This window comes from Mytilus galloprovincialis, chromosome 9, assembly GCF_965363235.1.
Source record: "Mytilus galloprovincialis chromosome 9, xbMytGall1.hap1.1, whole genome shotgun sequence".
NCBI classification, from domain to species: domain Eukaryota; kingdom Metazoa; phylum Mollusca; class Bivalvia; order Mytilida; family Mytilidae; genus Mytilus; species Mytilus galloprovincialis.
In genome coordinates, this window is record NC_134846.1 from 21,529,392 (window position 1) to 21,556,617 (window position 27,226).

At 32.3% G+C, this 27,226-nt stretch overlaps 1 protein-coding gene across 1 annotated transcript in view; it reads right to left on the bottom strand.

The window, feature by feature from the left end:
* Window positions 1-27,004, bottom strand: part of LOC143046510 (C-type mannose receptor 2-like) — a 39,372-nt gene extending 12,368 nt beyond the window's left edge. Inside the window, exons 1-7 of the mRNA XM_076219666.1 lie at window positions 26,895-27,004; window positions 25,304-25,392; window positions 24,310-24,415; window positions 23,447-23,673; window positions 23,092-23,124; window positions 14,068-14,173; window positions 13,111-13,339 (exon numbers count right to left, since the gene is read on the bottom strand). Of these exons, the coding sequence (XP_076075781.1) occupies window positions 13,111-13,339; window positions 14,068-14,173; window positions 23,092-23,124; window positions 23,447-23,673; window positions 24,310-24,415; window positions 25,304-25,392; window positions 26,895-26,946 (842 nt within the window). The 5' untranslated portion in view covers window positions 26,947-27,004. The remainder of the gene's footprint in view (window positions 1-13,110; window positions 13,340-14,067; window positions 14,174-23,091; window positions 23,125-23,446; window positions 23,674-24,309; window positions 24,416-25,303; window positions 25,393-26,894) is intronic.
* Between the last annotated feature and the right edge of the window lie 222 nt (window positions 27,005-27,226).

The following is a 27,226-nucleotide window of genomic DNA, read 5'->3' on the forward strand; positions in this document are numbered from 1 at the left end:
TTCGTCTTTCGTCATGTTTAGGAGCGTGTAGTTTGTTTGTTTGGTCAAAGATCCCAAATCTGAACATCATGTGTAACAATTTGACAAATCATACCAGTAATCTATCTTTCTCCTGCAAGGCTTTCCCGTGCCAAAACTGATGTCTTTTCATTCAATTGCTGCATACAAACAATTTACCAAACATGGAGCAATGAAACAATTTTCATTACTTTTAATGGCAATTTAAATGCTTTTCTAAGATTTAGAATATTATAATTTGAAGCACTGAAAGAATATAAGTGTTTTCCAAGTATGACCAAATTTAAACACCCCCCTCCCGACTGATAGTTGTGGACATAAAAGTTAAGGGACGACATCAAAAGTTTAATGTAGGATAAAAAGAAACTTAATTCACATAGTTTGTTCACTGACCCTTCTCCACCGTCTTAACTTAATTTGGGAAAATTGATTAACCGATATGGATGTATGTAAAATCGATGTCAAATTAACAAAACTTGCAGCAACTTTTATCCACCCCCCATCCCCAGAATATTTGAATTAAGTTTTTTATCCATTGATCTTTTGATGTCATCCCTAAATTATTTGCGCCAAAAATAAAACATACGAATACTCCAATTAGCAGAAAAATGACTTCCATACTCCTCTATTCGGACTTGGAACCGGCAGTTTACACGGCAAATAATTCCTTTTCTGAATATCTTTTTACTGCTGCTGCAGGGGTACTTCCCAATTTAATGTATGTAGTAGCTTGTAACTTCACTTTATTGTCCAAAAACACAAACATTGAAGGTTGAAATGCATAAAACAGTTCATAATATTTCTTAACAATAATAAAGCCCATATGCATGGTGGGAACAAAGCACTGTGTCATCATTATATGTGGCTCAAACTTAATCAGCAACAGCATTTTTTCCCTCTCTATTGGTATATATTTATCAAATATTCAGCAAAGCAATACGTTTTATTCTTTCTCTTTACATTGAATGTCTAATGCATTTCAAGTCATTTCTCTCCAGATGCTCATCTTCATGGTGAACTATCTCTGAACTTATGATACTTTTAAAGCCAAAAATAAGAATAACTATACATTAATCACTGATATTTATGATAGATATGTGTACAGGTAAATTGGCGCAAATGAGTTCCGAATATTGGCGCAATTGATACATTTGGAAAACTAAATTTGGCGCAAATGATACACCTGAAAAACAGTAATTGGCGCAAAAGGACTGCTGCCAGTAAATCACTGTTTTTTTTCATTGATTATGGTCAATCCCAAAGTTTTACAAGACAAAATGATTCTATTAAAGATGACTTTCTTCTTTGTGTTTTACAGAAATGACAAGATGAACACATATAACGGCCATTTCCGTAAAACCGAGTTCGGGGACATGCCAATTTTATTAGCTAATTATAATGCAAATAGTTATTTTCTTAGGTTCCCAGTTTTTTGCAAAAATGGTGGACCCGGAAAAGGAATATTTTTGGCTTTTTGTTGCAATGGCAACGGTTTTGTTTTTAACTCAAAAGTTAGAAAATCTTGTTTTTAGGATTTTTTATGATATTTTCAATTAAAATTTATTATTAATGAATGGACCACAATTATTTATACATGTTTTATTTAGTTTTATTTTTTTATAGTCACTCGCATACATTATTATTTCAGAAGAATTCAAATACAATTTTCCCCAACAATCGTCAAAAATCGTAATTTTCAGCTTTTCACCTGAAAAAACGGGACGAGTGATGTTCGATTTTTTTTTCATTTAATGATTGGGTACTCATCCCTGAACAAAATGATGTATCATATTGGTATAATATTACTAATAAAAAAATCCAGGTTTCATGCAAACCTTACTTTAAGAGATTCAATAGTATAGTTAATAGTTATCAAAGGTACCAGGCTTATAATTTAAAACGCAAGACGCGCGTTTTGTATACATAAGGCTCATCAGTAACACTCTGATAAAAACAGTTATTAAGCCAAACAAGTACAAAGTTGAAGAGCGTTGAGGAGCCAACATTCCCAAAAGTTGTTCCAAATACGGCTAGGGTTTTTATGCCCTTTTCTTATACTTACAGATCAAGATTTTCACCCCAGTATCACCGTGTTTTATAACAGAAATCAGAAACAAATGATGATCTCCTGTACAGTTCCGTATTGAAAACACGACTTTAATAACAGATAGACAAATACACCTGCTGTTGTTTCCCATCTAACTACTAATACTATTTGAAGTGACTTAAATGAGGATATGGATTGTGTTTACAGAATAAAGAATAATAGAAAAACGAAAAAAGGAGAAAGAAGTGAAAAAAGTAAACAATAAACATGATAAAATTATAAATAACTAATTAAAGAAAATTGAGCAAAACTAAAAAAGACCTGAGAAAAATGATACGAAATACAGAAATGAAGGTTTCACCCTATCAGATCCTCTAATTATTTGATATTTATTAACTTTTAGTTTGTAAATATATCAAAACAGTAATCTGATAACCTATTTTTAGCGCGTTCTCTGGTTGCAATCTCACTGACGAAAACATGCGTCATTTTTGTAAAAGAGGGACGAAAGACACCAAAGGGACAGTCAAGCTCATAAATCTAAAACAAACTGAAAACGCCATGGCTAAAATGAAAAAGACAAACATACAAACAATAGTACACATGACACAACATAGAAAACTAAAGAATAAACAACACGAGCCCCACCAAAAAACTAGGGGTGATCTCAGGTGCTCCGGAAGTGTAAGCATATCCTGCTCCACATTTGGCACCCGTCGTGTTGCTTATGTGATTACAAATCCGGTAAATAGTCTAATTCGGTAGGTCACATTCATGAAAGGGAAGGGGATTGTAGTTACGACGTAAGGAACATATCCGACATGTCCGATATCATTTGTGAAACTGTTATTCCATAACGGTCAACCAACTCGTGATGGCGTCCGTAAAATTTACGAAGGGACGACTTCAACTTCACCATTTGAAACTCTTGGTTTAATAGCTTCCTTATGTGCAGCAACCCTCTATCAAGAAAATCATAAAAGGAAATGCAAGCACGGGAATATCGTATCAATTGGGAGATATATACCCCGTATGCAGGTGCTGCTGGAATGTTGCTACTTAGAAATGGAAAGTTCACAATTGGAAAGCTGAAATCATCTCTTTTGTCGTAAAGTTTTGTTTTCAGCCGACCCTCATTGTCCATGTCTAAATGTAAGTCAAGATATGAGGACGACTTAACTGTATCTGTAGTATCCTTTATCTCTAGCTCGATGGGATAGATGCGTTCCACATACTCACCAAATTTTGAATTATTTAGTGAAAGAACATCATCTATATAGCGGAAAAAAGAGTTAAAGAATATTGCTAACTTCTTATCTTTCTTCCTAAGAAGTTCCTGCATGAAGTCAGCCTCATAATAATAAAGAAACAAGTCGGCAAGTAGAGGGGCACAGTTTGTTTCCATTGGAATGCCGACTAACGATTTTAAGTATAAACAATAGTATATTCTCAAAAGTGCACAAAACACAATAATACAATAGAAAAATAGGACTTCAGAAACATAAAGAACTAATATATACCAGTCTCCCTCTCCCTCTTAATGCGATATTCCTGACACTCATTGTCTTATGTCATATCTTACTGTATTTTGTTATTTTTGGAAATTCGTTATTGTCCGTATGATTACTGTGGATTCATTTATTTTCGTGGGTACCAATTTTCATGGGTACCAATTTTCGTGGGTACCAATTTTCATGGATTGATAATAGCTGAATTTTCTTTGATATTAGGTTTCGTGGTTACTTCCTATAGTAGTTTTACAAGCTTTATGGACTAAGAGCTACTAAGCTTAAGTTTGAAGGCTTTCTGTTGTTCAAGACTATTGGTTGACCTCTATATGTCTTTTATGTTTTGTTTTGTGTTGTTGGGTCACTGCCGTATTGGCGTTTAGCGAAAGCTCATCTTATCCATACACATTGCTATACAAATACCTCTGATATTTTATCCAAAGCTTATTCCCAGAAACATGAATACCAGTCAGATATCAAACCCAATTTGTATCGGATTTTGAAATTTGAAGATCTCGTTAAGTCATCTTTATTTCTAAAAAGATGTAATGTGATGCATTTTTAGTAGCAATATAAAGCCTAGACATATAACGTTGAAGCAATTAAAACTGGGTTTAAGGTATAATTAAGAAGTAATTATGTTATTGATTTTAAATAAAGATTCGTGAAAAGATATCTTTAAGGAAAGGAAGAATCTTCAAAGCATATCCCTTAAAGAATTCATTTACTCAAAATGATCATGGTTTATTGATTAAAACGTATATCCCGAACAATTTCCTAGAAGTACAAATACTTGCATAACATATAGTAACATTATATTTAAAAGTACTGATGACATAAAATGTTTGATGATGATGTAATCATTTCTTTAACACTTTCAAATCTTTATGCGAATAAAGAAAATGTAGTAAGAAAGCCAATGAGACAACTGACGTACACAGTCCGAATGGTGTTGGTGTTTACAACTATATAGGAAACTGTACGGATTTTGAAAATGAGGAAAAATCGAAATCCGTACTGTAAGCTATAAAAGGCCACGGCACACTGTACTTTAAACTTATCGATTGTCGAATCGAGAGGAATGGCTAGGGATATGTCATACATTTTAACTTTTGAGGGGTTTTCGGTGGTCGAATTGTCTAAATTGTTCATCTAGTGTATCACTAGTTTTTTAACACGTAGGTTGTGCGTTCGTATCCGCACTTGACAAAGGGGGACGAAAGGTACCAAAGGGACAATCAAACTCATAAATCTAAAATAAAATGACAACGCCATGGCTAAAAATGAAAAAGACAAACAAACAACAGCTCACATGACACAACATAGAAAACGAAAGAATAAACAACACGAACCCCAAATTAGACCTTTGGTTTTCCCGTTTGAATAGTTTTACACTAGTTATTTTGCGGCCTTTTATAGCTTGTTGTTCTGTTTGAGCCAAAGCTCCGTGTTGAAGGCCGTACATTGACCTATAATGGTTTACTTTTATAAATTGTAATTTGGATGGAGAGTTGTCTCATTGGCACTCACGCCACATCTTCCTATATCTATATAAAGGAAAATAGTAGCATGTTCACAAGTTACACATTATCTTTTTTTTTACATAGAAAACCAAAGAATAAACAACACGAACCCCACGTGTGCGTTCGAAATAATCCTAATTGACTAGGATTGCCTATTTTCCTACCTAACTAAGACGCTAAATAGCGATTCTACTTGGTTAATTTCAAGAGTCGACTACACTAAGATTATACGCATGTTTTGAATGAGAATGAATTGTATATTTGTAGTGGCAGGAGCTGCTACATTCACATGAGTCTACAGGTTTAGACAAAAGAGATTTAAAATATCATAGGCAGTTCGAAAAAGTCATAAATCGAAGAGAAACCGACAAAATAATGTCAATAAAAACCACACAAAAACCACACTATTACGTACATGAGAGACATACATTTATACATTGTACTTGCCTCCCCATGCCGCTAAAGTTATATTTGTTTACAAAAACATCTATTTCTGCAGCACGTTTATTTCAAAGAGACAGATTACATCACATGACAAATATGCATCATCATCATACAAAGGGACACAACTCTCACAACTTTAACATAAAACACATACGACCATACATATAAAGATACATAACATCCCGCCCCCCAAAAGAAATTTCCCAAATTTTCCAAATAGTCTATGTGTTTTTTCCATATACAATATCCAGATAAAGTGAAAATATACTATCATTTCCGTGTTAAATAAAATCTGTTTACAAATAATCTTTGTAAATACATTTATAATAACTGAAATACTCGTGGCTGACCAGTTATCACATCTAGCATCCATTTGCAAACAAACCAGTACCAACTATGCAGAGAAATCCGAACGTCTGGCATCTCAATCTCCCCCTTGGGACATTATGCACGCATTACGTTCATTCAACATAAAACAAATATGCATTTGATACATTTACTCAATCCACTAAATGGGAAATTCTAGAATATGGTCATAAATTTAGCTGTTACAGTATAAAACAAAATGATATATAATCACCAGAGACCTTTAACTATAACAAATGGTAAATATTACATCAATGAAACACTTCATAAGTAACATATGTCAGTAAAAGAAAATACAACTAATTCTCCCTCTCTAATATGTCCAACCTCTCATATTTCACACTCACAAAGTAAACTAAAGATAAAACAAATGGAAAGCTCCAGAAATGTCAATATCAACCTTGGTTTTATTTTGTTACTATTCGCTGTCCAATCAGGCAAACTGTTAACAGAAATGTGATGTATAAACAATACACACAAACCAAATAAATCATAAAAATAAAATCCTTATGACAAAATTGAATGCAGTATTAATGTTAGAAAAAAATCCGTGTTTTCGTTGTAACTTGGGAGTGTATGACGAGATAAATCTGACACGTACCGTCTGGCGTCTTTGTAGTAGAATCTAAATAGTTCAGATCAAACCTGTTACACATTTTCCCATCTTAATCCTAAATACACATATAGGTCAAAATGATAAGTTACTAAAGATAATGCCAATTACTAAGCAATTATTTTCGAAGTACTGTGAGATGATAGGCCGGGATGCACACATACACATACACAGCTGTCTTTCTTGATGTCAGACAAAAACTCCAAATAGCTGTTAAAAGTTTAATTGTTTGTGTAGCAATTTCGACGGCGTCCAACAGTCCAAATTAAAATTAAAGTTCAGATAACAATAAACAATAATTGCGAAAAGCCTTCGATAATAATATGCATGTACAATTTAATTTAAAAACAGTTCCTTGAATGTTACCGTTTTCTTTTGTTGACGAAAACTCTCCTGGTGTTCTGATTATTGGCTAAATCCAAATTAAAAACATCAAAATCTATATGAAATCCAAAAATCGGTTCCAGTGTCAAATGCAATGGTACAGCTATACTCTACTGAACGAAAATTCCAAGATTTAAAATTTAATAATGACGCCGCTAGTCCCGCGGGCTAGACTTTTAGAAAGTTTATTCTTCATCTTTGGGAACAGCTCACATAAAATACACTTAAAGGGATCGTTTTGAAGTCCTCCACCATATTACGTACATGGGAAATATACTTGCCTCCCCATGCCGCTAAAGTTATATTTCTTTAAGAGCAACAAAAACACATCTATTTCCATAGCACGTTTGTTTCAAAGAGAGATAACATCATATGACAAATATGCATCATCATCATACAAAGGGACACAACTCTCACAACTTGAACATAAAACACATATGACCATACATATAAAGATACATAACAACACATAGGCAAGGACAAACAACAGTTGTTAAAATATTATATGACACTAACTACTGAGCAACGTGAACCGAGCAAAACATCTAGGGTGTTCTTAGGTTCTCTGCTTTTGTTATGTTAGCTCAGGGTTTATCATTGCTTTTTTTGTATGTATCCGCTGTCAAATCTTCTTTTCTAGAAATCCAAAGGCAAGTATATTTCATGGTTTCTCAGTAAAGAAACATGATGTCCAGGAATGCAGATTGAAAAATCTGTTCTCTAGGGTCAGCCTCATTTTATTGCATATAAGGAATATTTAGGATGCAAAAATAAAAAAATGAACGGTACAGGGACGAGATAAATATATACTTTTTTTCAAATGAAGGCAACGAAAAAGACATAAACAGAACGATTGGAAATCGTACAGGTATAGAGAGCTCCCTCTATATGCTTGTTTTACAAAAATTAGGTGAAATGCTGATAGGACAACATTGAATTCACCTAGAGGGAGAACTAAAATGCCAAATAAAATACTTTTGTATCCATAACTAATATCATATGGTATATGTTTTGGTTTGTGAGAAAAAATAGGAGGGTGCAACATTTTTTTCCAGCTGTATGTTGTTGGCAAGGGAAGATTCATATCTGTATGCATGTGATTAATTTAATGTATATATATATATATACAAATCTAAACGAGTCTAAATTGAAAACTACGTTCAAACCTATGATTGCGTTAAATAAAAACCGCAATTTTTATACGTGTGCATGTAAAACAAATTTCGTTTGGGTCTAAAACAGCACAAACATTATTTTCCAAAAGACCAAAAAAAGTGAAAAAGTATATTTAAACAAAACGCATTTGACTAACAGGTCGAACAACTGATGTTCTTTAACCCTGCTGACTGCCATTGGCGATTTCCAAATAAAATTGATCACAAGATGTAACAAAACTGATCTTAAATTATATGAATTTAATACTAAACAGAAAAGAAATTTAACTTGTGGCCACGATGTTATGCCACAAACATACGGTGTCAATATTTTTTTAGTACACCAGATCCGGATTTCGACAATAAATGTCTCTTCAGTGATGTTAGGGATCGAAACGGTATTTGGAAGGCCATATAAAAAGTACCCTCATTTTTAGAAAAAGTACTCTCATTTTTAGATAAGACTCTTGAATTTTAAGAGTCAATATAGGATGAACGGATCATAGTAACCGGAGGGAAAATATGATACAAGCCCAAACGAAAAAATATAAACGAGTCTAATAAATATAAATATATATACATAAAGTCATAAATATATACAAGTCTAAATTAAAAACTACGTTAAAACCTATGATTGTGTTGGATAAAAACCGCAATTTTTATACGTGTGCATGTAAAACAAATTTCGTCGTAGAAGGGTCTAAATACAGCACAAACAACATTTTCCAAAAGACCAAAAAGTGAAAAAAGTATATTTAAGGTGGTAACCAACACTTTAACTAAAATCAATTTGGCTCCTTTAATTTTCTTAAAATTTTGAAAAAGTATTTACTTTTGACCCTTTTACAAAAATATAAAAATTTCAAAAAAATTGAACCAACCGTTTTATCAGAAAATTACACTGGTTATATATAGCAGTTTGACAAACACTTATTTTGATCATTGAGAAGTTTAATATTCCCGTAAAATCACAACGTAATTAAAACGTTAACTGATTTTACAGAGTTATCTCCCTGTAGTGTTAGGTACCACCTTAAACAAATATATATATATATCCTTCCTGTTTCGAAAACTTTCCTTAGAGACATTTCAGCAGTCACCGCTAAAATAAAAAAACACCGTCTGATCTTGTCGAACGTTGAAATCTTCAGCAAGAAGAGCAGTAAGGCGTTCCGATAATTACGAATCAATTCCCCATATCTTAGGAATTGCTCGCTTTTAATTTCAACTTTTATCTCATTTAAATGTAAGATGATTACAGAAAATCGAATGCTGAGACGTTAAAAAGTATATACCTGCACTTTAAAAGATCCGACTTAGTATTGCATAATATTTTCTTGTCTATTAAAGACGTCTGCATGCATGTTTTTATATAAGCTTTGGATTTCAAATATTTTGACCACGAGCATCACTGAAGAGACATGTATTGTCGAAATGTGCATCTGGTGCAAGAAAATTAGTACCGTTAATTTTATTGCCCTCTTTTAATCGTTGGGTGCTTCTCATTGACGTATACATGTACTTTTCATTCCTCTTTATTCATATTTGACGGATCAACTTACTTTAAATTGCTGCTTATCCGCTACGCAATCGTCGTTTAGATTTTAGAGCAGGTGTGATGACATGTCAACCAGGGACTGTTACCTTATGAACTAACCTAGAAAAAACCCATGGCACATTGACAGTTTTAATTTCGGTCCTGATATGTATTAACTATATTCCACTGGACAATATAGCACTATTATCACTAGAGTTATTTTTTTTTATCTGTTTGCACTATTTCCACTTTAAATGCTAAATTCATTACGAAGGATATTTTTATTTTAATCTGTATTATTACCCAAAGGTCGGCATGATTTTTATTATACAATCTGTTAAGAAGTTGTGCAATTCCATCAAAAATAAAATTCCCTGGGGATTTTGTTTTGGTAATTTGGTAACTAAACAATCTAATATTTCATCATAAGGCTTAATATAAATGTTATCTGGATTCGGAAATATCCTCTTTGTTACAATCCACTACGTTTTTGATAATTACAGGTAAATATCAGGTAATTTATCTTTGGTCTATGTCAGATAAAATCATAATTCGTGGCCTTGATTGAAGTAAGGTATTTACGGACTATAAACCGAATAATATTTTGTTTCCTAAACTAAAGACAAAAATCACTTAGATGACCTGTAATTAAAAAAAGGCGTAATTTAGGACATTCAAATACTTGATTGGGTTATTTGTATTATTTGATGTAGCTTCTTTGAGACTGCGTGTTTAATTAAACATTTTTATTACAAATATAGGTATAGAATTTAAACTTTGGTCCTGTTTCACAGATTTCTTCAAGTTCAATTTCAAAGCTGAAGATCTTTATTTTTAAACAAATTTAAGGTGTTATGGGTGTCTTCCGTCATCTTGGATTGTGAAAAACAGAAATAACTTATAAATATTAATATTTTTACAAGAATAGATTATTTTTGGTTGTTTTTAAATGTGTTTAAATTGACATTTTAAGGGGAGGTAATTCTAAAAACGTGCATTTTCTGAAGAAATCTACATGTTCACGGAATTTTCCTATTTTGTATTTTAGCCGGGAAAAAACCTACGGTGGCCCTATCTTTTCTTTTGATATTCTCAAAGCATTGTCTGAAAGCTATCTTTTCTTAATCTATTTTACAATTCTATCATTTTGCTTAGTTTCTAATCACGAAATGGTGTTTTTTCCTGTATAATTCATACAATATGTGTCATTTTGTTACACATCCTGTAGCTTGAGCAAATGCACGTGTTTTTTATTATATTTTTGAACATATCAATAAATATTACGTTTTGCAAAGTATGAACAAATTCTATCATTTTTATTTGAGACTCCAATACCACCTTAAGCTTACAGAAACATACATTGCGTCCACAATAGCCTAGAAAACTACATCGGAAGTTTGTAGCGCATGTTAGATATAAAAATAAAAGTCAGACAACATCTGGTTTTGGGATGTAAATATTGAATGGACTTAAACAACAGTTATGTCTATGAGTGGCCGTTCATGTCATTTTAAAGAGTGTGTTCAAGTCCTGCAAAAATAGTTTCAATCGTTTTTTTTTTAAAGAGAGCCGTGATTCAGTGGTTCGTGCATCGGACAACTAACCTAAAAGTTCCTTGTTTGATCATCGGTCCTGGAGAAAATTTCGGGGACTGAATATTCGGCTCTCCCTTGACACCATTTGCAAGTATAGTCTTGAAAAAGGATAATAGTCCGTCGTAAGGAGAAGATAATTGACTGACCTGTGTGAAGAGAGAGCCATATCTCTTGCACGTAAAACACATCCTTTGTAGATTTCGAAAAGAGGGCAAGCTTATGCCGCTACAAGACAGCACTCGCACCCGCAAAGTGGAAAGGGGTTAATATAAGTTGCAATAACTTGTTTCCCAATTCACTATCAGTAAATATGTTTAAACTAAACTGACATAGTCACTGCAGGTTTTTAAGTTGAAGCGTAGAATTAAACAGTTACAATTCTATTTAGTTTATTTTTTGTTTTTTGTCTATGAGTCATTGGCGTGACATATTCAATTCTTATTTAAAAAGTAACAATCCTGATTTCCGGGAACACGACATGTGTTCTGAAATAACCTTGATCAGATGTACACAAGAATAATAGTTTGGGAAACCATGAATATTAAATCCTTTTAGAGATTATAATCCAATAGAGACCAAACAAACAAGTCACATGTGTCTAAAGTTTTAAAACAATACAAAATGAAATGTACATCTACTGTTGCAAATACATCAAATACAACTATAAAGATTGTAAATGATACAAATGGATAACAGACAAAACTACATCTTTGTTTACTTACCGTTTTGATGGGAATCATGACACTTTTCGACAAAAAAGATGATATAACACGATTTAACTGTTTATGAATAATTTCGTGTGTCTGATCGAGAAAGAAAACAGTTTGTTAAGGCTGCATTTCATTTTACCCAATAATAACAACAACCCGCAAATGATTAAAACAGGAAAAAGAACGGCAACTCTTGCAATATTTTCCGTTTTGTTTCAGTTTACTTCTTTTTACATAATGATTTGTTGATTGCATTTACAAGATTTTCAAATATTCTAATCACCAGAATTTACTTTGAAGTCAATAAAATGTGAGTTAAAAAGTGATGTTACCGATTCATGTATAAAATACAGCCACCCTCTGACGTCAGAGAGCCCTGTTATCAGTCTAAAAGTTTATAGAGATAAACGATATCATAGAGCACAATGTTACGTTTGATGATTTCGTCAATTTCATATAGTTTAAAAAAAGATATCGATTGCCAAATAAGTTGAGTTAATTTAACGTCACCTCGTGTTGTTGGTTAAATATGTTTTTAACAAATCTGGTAACTTTGGTATTCTAAAAGCCTGATGAAGGTAGATATATGCTGTAATCTCTTATCAGCATGCAATCCTTTGATCAAATTTGAGTCTTATATGCTTCTAAAGACCAAAAAAATATCATTTCAGTTGCATAATTAAAAACTCAATGAACCATTTCTTACGCCATTCAATGTAACAATGAGGCTCTCTCAATATCTAGCAATTAACATAAAAACTAAATATCAAATAAAAACAACAACAAAGTTGGTGTGTATATATGTAATAAATAAACTGTAATGTAAAATGATATGAACAAATTCCTGACAATTACGGCTATCCAAGTAGGTTCCCAATATCTGCTGCTCTAAAATATATAAAGAAAAATTTTAAAAATAATCATTTGTATATATAAAGTAATTTTTTTTTAAATGTGTGGAATTTTCGAGATTCATTAGTTGCCTTTTGTTGTAAATCTAAAAGTTTTCGGAGCGAAATATCCGAACAGATCAAATCTGGAAATAGAGGCCATTTTTTTTTCAAAATTAAAAATAAACAAAAGTTTGTTGATTACTCGATAGTTGGAACCAAATTAAAACAAACAGGGGAAAAACAACATACTTTGAACTTATGAAAAGTACAGTGTTAAAATTATTGCTTTTAAATTAATTTATTTGAAATAGTACTTACACCATTTCACAGATGTAGGTAGTTGGTACTGTACAAGGACCATCTGTCCAAGAATAATTGAAACCTATAACTGGATCAACTCTCATAGCTACACAATTCTCGTTTCCCCCTCTGTTGTTTGGCTGGGTAGGTCCCCAGTTAAAGTATGTTGCCTGCTTGCCGTTTGCTATCCAGTGAAATTCCCCTTCAGTTACAAGGTCATTTAATCCTATGTACATTCCAATGGAATCTGATAAAACAAACAAAAATGTTGCTGGTATAAAACAAAACATGTTAGTTGCATCAATCGATTATTTATTTTTAAAGTTACGCTGCGATTTTTTATTTTTTTTTTGTATTTTGATGATAGAAGATATGGTATTAGTGCCCATTGGACAACTCTCCATCCAAGTTACACTTCGTAAAAGTAAACCAACATATGACAAAGTACGGTCTTTAACACGGTTTCTTGGCTCACACTGAAAAGCAAGGCATAGAAGGCCCCAACAAATACTAGTGTAAAACCATTCAAACGGGATAACCAACGGTCTAAACTATTATATCAAATACTGTACATACCAACAATTGAGCAAGATGATATAATAATTATAGTGTGATATATACGATATTATCGTTTTCCAGGCTTACCGGAACATGTGTTTCCGTTTTAGTATGCTACTTCCTACTATTCAAACAAATGAGGGTTTGAGATTTGAACACGTTAGGTCACTCTCTGTTTTGTAATGCATTGTTGTTATATGAACGTAATTGAAACAATGTTCTTTTTTTCATCTTCTTGTTAAGTTCCTCATTTGTTATTTGCCATGATAGGATAACATAACAAATCGATAGTAATTAAGACAGCCAAGCTTGATAAAACCTTGAACAAGTAGCAAACTTATATTGAGGTAATTTAAGATAGAGAAAAAAAGTTGCGCTCCATCATTAATGTTAAATCTAACGTCTACGCATCCTTACTTATTTTGATCATTAAATTTGCAAGAAACTGTTGTGTTTTTGCATCATCAACGGTAGCTAATGATGCAGATCTTCCATATTGACGTCCAATCACTTCACACAGTTTCTGTTAAAAGATAAAGAAATATTACTTTCAAATTTCAAAACAAACATTTATTCAGCATGTTGGTATAATATGATACCATTAATTTAAATGACAAAGTTAACATATTTTCAGTCATTTCTCTCCCTTAAAAAACAGCATAGGTTCTTCCATGCTTACACATTTCAAACAAAAGTACATTCCTACTTAACCGACTGCTTAGGTATAACCATGATGAAATATGCTACATTAAGAAAATGTATCCCGCTCCTAATATTATTTCGATGATCTTATTCTAAGACTGTAGTCCCTTAAGCTTGTTATTCAAAGTTATTGATATCATATACAAGATCACGTGATGTGAAATAAGATGCAACAGTTGTTGACCGGTGTTCAAAACGCATGTATCCGATGAGAAAGATACAATTCAATGATAAACAAAAAAACTTGAGGGATTCAAATACTGTACACCAACTTCTTTTCGCGGATAATTTGTTCTGGCCCTTTTAAGCCGACTTCGTGTTGATTTCATTTTATTTTTATTAGCGATTTTTAAATTCACTAAATGCAGTAAGATTAGGAAATAAATTATCGCGACGATTTATATTCGAGTAATTTAACTAGTCGCAAAGGTCGCGAAATTAAATCGCTCGCGAAAACTAATTGGTTTTCAGTAACTTTAAAAGAGTCGAGCCTAGATGTGTTTAAAAAGTAATCGACTTCTGCTTCCGCTCATTATCTGTCATTGGAATTCATACTCATCCAAAATCGGGAATAAGACAAACTCCATACCGTGATTTATACAAAACATGCAAAAAGAGTAATTATAAATCATAGTAAAAGACCAAAATTATAATAAGAACACTTAATTTTCTATCCGCCCTCTGCTGATTTCATTTTTACTCACCAGTGAATCGGCAAATGTCTCGTTGTCACGGCTAAGAAAGAAACACTTGTCTCCATAATGACTCCAACTAGTAGGACATGCACAAAATACTGAAATCAAAATTAGTTTTTGTATATCCTTTCATACAGAATAAAAATGCTGAGAACTGTCTAATATTTACAAACAAATGATATAAAGAGATTTGTCACATTCAAGGAACAGAAGAATAATACATGTTACATTTTATTCGACGCTCAGTTTATTTGCATCACGATGAAAACCTGTTTCAAACGGATTCCAGTATTTGGTAATCGGACTAAAAGCACATGGTGTTCTTTATCCCAATAAATCGTCGCATCTATAACTGTTCGAGCTATCTATAATAAAGTTACTTTTTTCATCACAAAAATATTGTAAAAACAAAGCTAGGAAAAGCCTGATTTCGCAAATAATATAACGTTCGTACTTTTTTTTGTTACTATGTTCTCTTATTCTTTCTTTTCGGTTGTTTTTGTATGGTGCAAAAACGTTGGCCATTTATACATACATATGAAGGCTTTTATAAAAACTTTGCTGTGACTTACGCTTTTACACAGTAAACTAACAGTTGATATATGATTTATGTTGCCTCAAACATTGATAAACTTATCACAGTAGTACGATAATTACTTCGTATGCCAAATGAGCGTACAATATGGTAAAAATTAAAAATAATCTATCGCTATTCGTAATCATTTTGGGTTAATTTTATAAACAAATTGATCAAAATTTTCGCTGATTTTTAATTGGTTTGCAAGGCAGCAATATCATTTTAGGTTATGTTCGTGCAACATTTACTTATAGTATTTGGTGGGGAAGGGTATTGCAGGTGTTCAGCATTTATATGTTTATCAAAGTCGAAATCAGCAAAAAAGATCTTTTCGTTAACTGATCCGGTACACATAAATACATTCATTTACAAGTTAAACATTAAATCGAACAGACCTAAACATTCTAGATGATGAGTTTGTCTGTCTATTTAAATCAAAATAATGTATGCATGGTATGTATCGGGTTATATGATTGTTAGCAGGCTTTGAATGTTATCGCAAGGGATAATTTGATGGCATGGATTTGACAGCTATGCTTATCTTAACATTTACTTTAATCCTTATGTCCATAAATCAAAGAGGGACGAAAGATACCAAAGGGACAGTCAAACTCATAAATCTAAAACAAACTGATGACAACGCCATGGCTAAAAATGAAAAAGACAACAGAAAAACAATAGTACACATGACACAACATAGAAAACTAAAGAATAAACAACACGAACCCCACCAAAAACTAGGGGTGATCTCAGGTGCTCCGGAAGGGTAAACTACACGAAGAGGCATTTAATTATATAGAACAGATTGACTCTTGAAGAATTAGTTCAATATTACATTACATGCATAGTATGTATGCTTCATTCTAATAATTTATTTTGATTGGCTAACAGCATTCACGCGTCGTCAGTCTGAAACTAACGTTCATTTTGAAATGTAACATTCATCATGACACGAGCTTCGGCAATAAAGTGCACTGGTAAATAAAAGAAAAACTTATTTTCAATCTTGTTTTCATCATCCTAGCAAAATATTAAATTATAAGTATTGACTTCTTCTTTTAGTAATTTCATAGGGTTGTAAAAGCGATGTCCCTGTTTACATTTTTAGAATGAAGCATTTCGGCGCTTTATACTAAATGTACATCGGTAAACGCTTGTACACCCCAAAATATTTAAGGAGCATTAAAATATTAAGAAAAAGGACTTACCAACTGTGGCTACAAATGCCAGAACACAAATTTTCATACAAACAAAAGACATTCTGTTATATTAGGCAGCAGTTTGAATATTGAATGTTGCATTTCTAGAGGCGATATTTATATTCGTTAATTATCTCAAGTTCGTGATGTCAAACAATTGCAGACAAACTGGAATGGGGTGTAACATTTGGGGCAACACAAAGTCAAGGTCTACTTAGTTATTACTGATAATGGACCAACTTTTATGACTGGTATTCATACAGACCATTTTGATAAAAAGGTCAAATTTCAGAACAAGATTATTTGGAATATAATTTGGAACATTTATCAGGATAAGGATAAAAGCGATAGATCGTGATTTCCTATGTGATTAATTATTGAAATTTGAATAAGAATATGCATCAGTACATGAGGTGAACTATGAGAATGTTAATCGGAATATCCATTATGAGTGCCTCTGATGACTTTCACCTCGACGGAATGCGCGTCTTCCGTGCAAACTTATAAGCTTCATAGATGTGATGCGTTTGTAGTACAAGTAGAAAACTTGACAACTTAGTATGTGCACACGAAACATATTTCCAGAATAAGCTTTAACCAATGCTCATATATTTCAGTTGCAACCAGGGGTCAAAATGATGTTTGATATGATCCATTGTCTCAGAGAGAATTTCCTCTAGCCATACAAAGCCTTCCGAAAACAAATTTTGAGTTACATAGGAGAAGATAGGTTATATAAAATGCTTTTTTTTAGAAAATGCAAATACAAAAAAAATATAATGTGTAACTTGTGAACTTGCTATTACTTTCCTTTATATAGATATAGGAAGATGTGGCGTGAGTGCCAATGAGACAACTCTCCATCCAAATTACAATTTATAAAAGTAAACCATTATAGTTCAATGTACGGCCTTCAACACGGAGCTTTGGCTCACACCGAACAACAAGCTATAAAGGGCCGCAAAATAACTAGACTAAGTGTAAAACTATTCAAACGGGAAAACCAAAGGTCTAATTTGGGGTTCGTGTTGTTTATTCTTTAGTTTTCTATGTTGTGTCATGTGTGCTATTGTTTGTTTGTCTTTTTCATTTTTAGCCATGACGTTGTCAGTTTGTTTTAGATTTATGAGTTTGACTGTCCCTTTAGTATTGTGACGTTTTTGACAGATAGCAGTGGCTTAATTTTTATTGATATGGTCTATATTTTGTTGTACTATTATTTAGCTAATCTGGTAAATACATTATGTATAATGGAGACTTCATGCTTTAACGTAAATACAATTTACATTATTTTGTCTATATTTCTGCCAACCGTCCTTTGTATTATTTTATTAAAGCAGTAAATGTGTGCATATTATTTCATTATTACCTATACATGGTTTAATCGTTTTAATATTGTATGTTCCAGAATGAAAGAAAACGTGTGTTTTCTTACCGGCAGCTTTTGATTAATTTTACGTTACTTTCACTTTCGCTTTTACAGGATGTCAAGAGTATTATTATAAATATAGTGACAATAGAAATCGTATAATTTGTAGACTGTTCGGGACATGTTTTAGATATATTTTTGTATGTTTTTCAAAATAGGGATTAATGTTAGAATGTTTTATGTAAGGTTTATGTAGAAGAGAGTTTTATTCTGATTATTGTAATAAGTTCTGATGAACTATTTTTGCACCGACGTTGCGCATCTTTTCACAGTAATAGGGCTGTAATGACGTCATTTGATCAGACGTTTAGTGCAAAGATATGTACCTTATAAGGAAGTTTCCTTATTAGGTCATTGATTTCACCCATATTTGGAATTTCTCTCACGCGAAACAACAACACTAGCGTAAGATTCATAGTATTTTACGTCAGTTCCAGCTTGTCCCTACCGCCGGCTAGCAGCTTTTTTTACGTGTCTCATAAATTTCAAGGTACAGTTTTTCTAAAGCAGCAGTTTAAGTTCCAGAATTTTGCAATATATATGCAATATAATTATTTATGCAGTTCATTTAATTGTTCCAGTTTTTAACGGAGGCAGAAATTTAATAGTTATCTTGTTTTCTAAATATTATAAGTTTTGAGAATAAAGTTTGATGATGCATTTAAACTTTGAAAAGGGGAAAGGTGCGTAAAGTCGGCAAACATGTCCGTTTCTTTTAAATATTCAGTGCTGCTGTTAATATATTTTTATGATATAGAAAGAGGCTTACGAAAATTGTGACTTATTTATTTGTGTAGTATTTTACATGTATTTATATGGAGAGTTGCTGATAGAATCTGTGTTTCTTGAATGTTGATTTTTGGTGTAGCTGTTTTAGAGTATTATTATTGTTCGTCTAATTTATACGGAATATTGTTAATTGTTGATTGTTGTTTTAAGAGATTTATTTATGTTAATCCGTGCTCCAGTTGTTTATTATATTATGTCTGGTGAATAAAAGTTATTATACACTTGAAACGATTTTGTGTTTGCATTCAGAGCATCAACGTAAGGGCGGATCTGATACCTTATTACATTACATATAAAAATACAATCCGTCTCACACACACACACACATAAAAAGGAGACTGTGCTGACCTAGAAACTATATTTGTGTGATATGCAGTATGCAGTAGCAGCAGCAGTAACTATCTTGAGCCTTCATATTTCCCGAAAATTCTTTTGGTTCGTTGTTTGTGTCTGTCTAATGTAATGGTTGGTTTGGTTGGTTAGAAAGGTTCTCACCGGTTAGCGAACACGTTACAGTATCTTTTGTCCCTCTTTTATACACATTTTACTTTAAGAGTTACATATATTTCCCCTGATATATGACAGATAAGAACAATTGAATTAAAAAAAAAAGCAAATAACATAAATCAAAACGTTTTTTTTTTTTAAATTATACAGCGAATCACTAACACATGTTACATTTCTTTATTTACATAAATTATCCTTCATACACATTTGCATTTTAAAGCAAAGAATTAGCCAACTGTGTGCTTCTATTTTACAACACAATAACGTTAGCTGAATATATGACTTTCACAATGTAGGACAATAGTAAATGCGTCTGATACCTGATTGCCTACGGATAAACCCTGTTTGTTGTATGGTTTTTATTAGTTTAGGAAACTTTGTTGAATTTTTCTACCCTAGGAATAGATTACCTTAGCTATATTTGGCAAATAGTTTAGAATTATGGGTCCTCGATGCTTTACAACTTCGTACTTTATTTGGCTTTTTTGCAACATTTTCGAGCGTCACTGATGAGTCTTAGTAAAAGAAGACGCGCGTCTGGAACACATATATAATTCCAATCATGATATTTATGATAAGTTTATTCATTTTTCTTTTTCTGCAGAGTTTTGTGAGCTGTTGTTATTTCTTCGTCTATTTTTTTTCTTCGGCATGATGTTTCATATCAAATTTTCGTCGAGGAATGATTTAAATGAAAAAAATAAGGTATTACAATACTGAGTAACCTTAATTAATAATCACCAGCAAGGCCGTAACTATTGTTTTAAAATAATTGTGTTTTGTTGTGTGAGCCTTCTTTTTGCACATATCGTACATAAATATGTTTTCATATACATGTATGACTTTCAAAAACAAACAACATGCTAGAATAAGTAAATAAAACCCTGTTGAAATTGGACGCAGCGTCATTATTGCTGTTATCAATACTACCAGTGGAAGAAACATTTACAATGATGACTGAGGCTTGGCACATTAATTATTATGACACAAAGCATTGACTATCAATATGTTTATATAACTTCTCACACATACTTGATTACATGGATCTCAAGATATGTAACTACTATGATGCTAAAATGAATGATAAAATTGAGAAAGGAATTGGGGAATGTGTCAAAGCGACAACAACCCGGCCATAGAACAGACAACAGCCTAAGGCCACCAATGGGTCTTCAATGTAGCAAGAAACTCCCGCACCCGTAGGCGTCCTTCAGTTGGCCCCTTAAAATATGTACATGTATACTAGTAAAATGATAATGGACTTCGTACTAAAGTCCAAACTATACACAAGAAACTAAAATTAAAAATAACACAAGACTAATAAAGGCCAGAAGCTCCTGACTTGGGACAGGCGCAAAATTGCGGCGGGGTTAAACCTGTTTATGAGACCTCAACCCTCCCCTATACCTCTAGCCAATGTAGAAAAACAATACGCACATTAAAATTCAGTTTAAGAGAAGTCCGAGTCCGATGTCAGAAGATGTAACAAAAGAAAATAAATAAAATGACAATAATACATAAATAACAACAGACTACTAGCAGTTAACTGACATGCCAGCTCCAGACCCAAATGCATGTAAAACAAATTTCGTTGTAGAATGGTCTTAATACAGCACAAACAACATACAATTTTTTCAAAAGACCAAACAAGTGAAAAAGTATATTTTAACAAAACGCATTTGACTATAAACAGGTCGAACAACTGATGTTCTTAAACCCTGCTGACTGCCATTAGTGATTTCAAATACAAAAGGATGATCACAAGATGTAACAAAATGGATCTTAATATAAATTTTAATACTAAACAGAAAACCATAAGTTTGCGGCAATGATGTTATACCACAAACATGAATGCAAAACATGTGTACACCAAATCCAGATTTCGACAATGCATGTCTCTTCAGTGATGTAAGGGATAGAAACGGTATTTGGAAGGCCATATAGTTTATCTCAATTTTAAAAGGATACATACTTGAATTAAATGAAACAAAATAGGATGAATAGATAATATAAACCGGAAGGAAAATATGATACAAGCCCAAACGACAATATGTAAACAAGTCTAAATTGTAAACTACGTTCAAACCTATGAATGCGTTGGATAAAACCCGCAATTTTGATTATTGTGCATGTAAAACAAATTTCGTTATTGAAGGGACTAAATACAGCACAAACAACATATTCCAAAAGACCAAAAAGGTGAAAAGATATATTTAAACAAAACGCATTTGACTAACAAGTCGAACAACTGATGTTTTTAAACCCTACTGACTGCCATTGGCGATTGCCAAATAAATTGATCACAAGATGTAAAAAAATGGATCTAAATATTAATTTAATACTAATCAGAAAACCATAAACTTGCGACAAAGATGTTAAACCACAAATATAATGTACAAAAAAATTGTACACCAGTTCCGGATTTCGACAATACATGTATCGTCAGTGATGTTAGGAATCGAAACGTTATTTAGAAGGCCATAAAATTTACCTTAAATTTCACTTGTGTCTCTACATATGATGTTCAGGTAAAACTATATTAGTTTTATATTGTAAAGAAATAAAGATTGCTGTCCTTTAAGGTAGTACCCAACACTTTCACTAAAATTAATTTGGCTCGTTTAATTTTCGTAAAATTTTGTCAAAGTATTTACTTTGACACTTTAACAAAAATATAGAAATATAAAATTTTTTGAACCAACCGTTTTGTCAGAAAAATTACACTGGTTATATACCAATTTGACAAACACCAATTTTGATCATTGAGAAGCTTAATATTCTTTTTACAACACAACGTAATTAAAACGTTTAACTGACTTTACAGAGTTATCTCCCTGTTGTGTTAGGTACCACCTTAATAATCAGAATAGATTGATCTGATTTATTTCACATCGTGCTCATACTGATGAAAAATATACGTTATACGTAATATATAACATTTGTTCATTTTATTGTTATTTTATGGTGATGTTCTACCCTTTAGACTTGTTATATTTATATATTGCTACATATATAACATGTGTAACGTCTTTGTAGTCTTAATCCATCCTAAATCTTAAAATTGTTATCGAATAGATAGCATTTCTGACTGAGACAATTTATCATACAAAAATATATAGTTTTGACCTCTCTTTTCAACTCTTAAACCATCTACGGATTTTTCTTACATGACATTTATCATTAATGGGCAGCGGTTAAAGCTTATTTGATAATATGTTTCGTGCACACAGACATAATTTTCAATGGTTTACAGTTTTATACTGGTACTGAAAGTCCCTAATCACATGCCGAAATCAAATGACAAAACACATCAAAAACGAATGGACAACAATTGTCATATTCCTGACTTTGTAATGCATTTTCACATGAACAAAATGGTGGAATAAACCTGGTTTACATTCAATGTAACAATGAGGCTCTCTCAATATCTAGCAATTAACATACAAACTAAATATCAAATAAAAACAACAACAAAGTTGGTGTGTATATATGTAATAAATAAACTGTAATGTAAAATGATATGAACAAATTCCTGACAATTACGGCTATCCAAGTAGGTTTCCAATATCTGCTGCTCTAAAATATATAAAGAAATATTTTAAAAATAATCAGTTGTATATATAAAGTAATCTTTTTTTAAATGTGTGGAATTTTCGAGATTCATTAGTTGCCTTTTGTTGTAAATGTAAAAGTTTTCGGAACAAAATATCCGAACAGATAAAATCTGGAAAACGAGGCCATTTTTTCAAAGTTAAAAATAAACAAAAGTTTGTTGATTACTCGATAGTTGGAACCAAATTAAAACAAACAGGGGAAAAACAACATACTTTGAACTAATGAAAAGCACAGTGTTAAAATTATTGCTTGTAAATTGATTTCTTTGAAATAGTACTTACACCATTTCACAGATGTAGGTAGTTGGTACTGTACAAGGACCATCTGTCCTAGAATAATTGAAGCCTATAACTGGATCAACTCTCATAGCTACACAGTTCTCGTTTCCCCTTCTGTTGTTTGGCTGGGTAGGTCCCCAGTTAAAGTATGTTGCCTGCTTGCCGTTTGCTATCCAGTGAAATTCCCCTTCAGTTACAAGGTCATTTAATCCTATGTACATTCCAATGGAATCTGATAAAACAAACAAACATGTTGCTGGTATAAAACAAAACATGTTAGTTGCATCAACCGATTATTTATTTTTTTAAGTTACGCTGCGATTTGTTTTTTTGTATTTTGATGATAGAAGATATGGTATTAATGCCCATTGGACAACTCTCCATCCAAGTGACACTTCGTAAAAGTAAACCATCATAGGCCATTTAAACGGGATAACCAACGGTCTAAACTATTATATCAAATACATACTAACAATTGACCAAGATGATATAATAATTATAGTGTGATATATACGATATTATCGTTTTCCAGGCTTACCGGAACATGTGTTTCCGTGTAAGTATGCTACTTCCTACTATTCAAACAAATGAGGGTTTGAGATTTGAATACGTGAGGTCACTCTGTGTTTTGTAATGCATTGTTGTTATGTGAACGTAATTCAAACCAGTTTTTTTTTTTATCGTCATGTTAAGTTCCTCATTTGTTATTTGCCATGATAGGATAACATAACAAATCGGTAGTAATTAAGACACCCAAGCTTGATAACAACTTAAACGAAGTGGCAAAATTGTATTAAGGTAATGCAAGATAGAGAAGAAAAGTTGCACTCCATCATATATGATAAATCTAACGTCTACGTATCCTTACTTATTTTGATCATTAAATTTGCAAGAAACTGTTGTGTTTTTGCATCATCAACGGTAGCTAATGATGCAGATCTTCCATATTGACGTCCAATCACTTCACACAGTTTCTGTTAAAAGATAAAGAAATATTACTTTCAAATTTCAAAACAAACATTTATTCAGCATGTTGGTATAATATGATACCATTAATTTAAATGACAAAGTTAACATATTTTCAGTCATTTCTCTCCCTTAAAAAACAGCATAAGTTCTTCCATGCTTACACATTTCAAACAAAAGTACATTCCTACTTAACCGACTGCTTAGGTATAACCATAATGAAATATGCTACATTAAGAAAATGTATCCCGCTCCTAATAGTATTTCGATGATCTTATTCTAAGACTTTAGTCCCTTAAGCTTGTTATTCAAAGTTATTGATATCATATACAAGATCACGTAATGTGAAATGAGATGCAACAGTTGTTGACCGGTGTTCAAAACGCATATATCCAATGAGAAAGATACGATTCAATGATAAACAAAAAAACTTGAGGGATTCAAATACTGTACACCAACTTCTTTTCGCGGATACTTTGTTCCAGCCCTTTTAAGCCCACTTCGTGTTGATTTAATTTTATTTTTATAGCGATTTTTAAATTCACTAAATGCAGTAAGATTAGGAAATAAATTATCGCGACGATTTATATTCGCGTAATTTAACTAGTCGCAAAGGTCACGAAATTAAATCGCTCGCGAAAACTAATTGGTTTTCAGTAACTTTAAAAGAGTCGAGCCTGGATGTGTTTAAACAGTAATCGACTTCTGCTTTCGCTCATTATCTGTCATTGAAATTCACACGCATCAAAAATCGGGAATAAAACAAACTCCATACAGCGATTTATACAAAACATGCAAAAAGAGTAATAATTATTATAAATCATAGTAAAAGACCAAAATTATAATAAGAACACTTATTTTTCTATTCTCCCTCTGCTGATTTCATTTTTACTCACCAGTGAATCGGCAAATGTCTCGTTGTCACGGCTTAGAAAGAAACACTTGTCTCCATAATGACTCCAACTAGTAGGACATGCACAAAATACTGAAATCAAAATTAGTTTTTGTTTATCCTTTCATACAGAATAAAACTGCTGAGAACTGTCTAATATTTACAAACAAATGATATAAAGAGATTTATCACATTCAAGGAACAGAAGAATAATACATGTTACATTTTATTCGACGCTCAGTTTATTTGCATCACGATGAAAACCTGTTTCAAACGGATTCCAGTATTTGGTAATCGGACTAAAAGCACATGGTGTTCTTTATCCCAATAAATCATCGCATCTATAACTGTTCGAGCTATCTATAATAAAGTTACTTTTTTCATCACGAAAATATGAATATTGTAAAAACAAAGCTAGGAAAAGCTTGATTTCGCAAATAATATAACGTTCGTACTTTTTTTTTTTGTTACTATGTTCTCTTATTCTTTCTTTTCGGTTGTTTTTGTATGGTGCAAAAACGTTGGCCATTTATACATACATATGAAGGCTTTTATAACAACTTTGCTGTGACTAACGCTTTTACACAGTAAACTAACAGTTGATATATGGTTTATGTTGCCTCAAACGTTGATAAACTTATCACAGTAGTACGAGAATTACTTCGTATGCCAAATGCGCGTACAATATGGTAAAAAATAAAAATAATCTATCGCTATTCGTAATCATTTTGGTTCAAATTTATAAACAAATTGCTCAAAATTTTTGCTGATTCTTAATTGGTTTGCAAGGCAACGATATCATTTTAGGTCATGTTCGTGCAACATTTAATTATAGTATTTGGTGGGGAAGGGTATTGCAGGTGTTCAGCATTTATATGTTTATCAAAGTCGAAATCAGCAAAAAGATATTTTCGTTAACTGATCCGGTACACATAAATACATTCATTTACAAGTTAAACATTAAATCGAACAGACCTAAACATTCTAGTTGATGAGTTTGTCTTTCTATTTAAATCAAAATAATGTATGCATGGTATGTATCGGGTTATATGATTGTTGGCAGGCTTTGAATGTTATCGCAAGGGATAATTTGATGGCATGGATTTGACAGCTATGCTTATCCTAACATTTACTTTATCCTTATGTCCATAAATCAAAACTACACGAAGAGGCATTTAATTATATAGAACAGATTGACTCTTGAAGAATTAGTTCAATATTACATTACATGCATTGTATGTATGCTTCATTCTAATAATTTATTTTGATTGGCTAACAGCATTCTCGCGTCGTCAGTTTGAAACTAACGTTCATTTTGAAATGTAACATTCATCATGATAGGAGCTTCGGCAATAAAGTGCACTGGTAAATAAAAGAAAAACTTGTTTTCAATCTTGTTTTCATCATCCTAGCAAAATATTAAATTATAAGTATTGACTTCTTCTTTTAGTAATTTCATAGGGTTGTAAAAGCGATGACCCTGTGTAATTTTTAGAATGAAGCATGTCGGCGCTTTATACTAAATGTATATCGGTAAACGCTTGTACACCCCAAAATATTTAAGAAGCATTTAAATATTAAGAAAAAGGACTTACCAACTGTGGCTACAAATGCCAGAACACAAATTTTCATACAAACAAAAGACATTCTGTTATATTAGGCAGAAGTTTGAATATTGAATGTTGCATTTCTAGAGGCGATATTTATATTCGTTAATTATCTCAAGTTCGTGATGTCAAATAATTGCAGACAAACTGGAATGGGGTGTAACATTTGGGCCAAACACAAAGTCAAGGTCTACTTAGTTATTACTGATAATGGACCAACTTTTATGACTGGTATTCATACAGACCATTTTGATAAAAAGGTCAAATTTCAGAACAAGATTATTTGGAATATAATTTGGAACATTTATCAGGATAAGGAT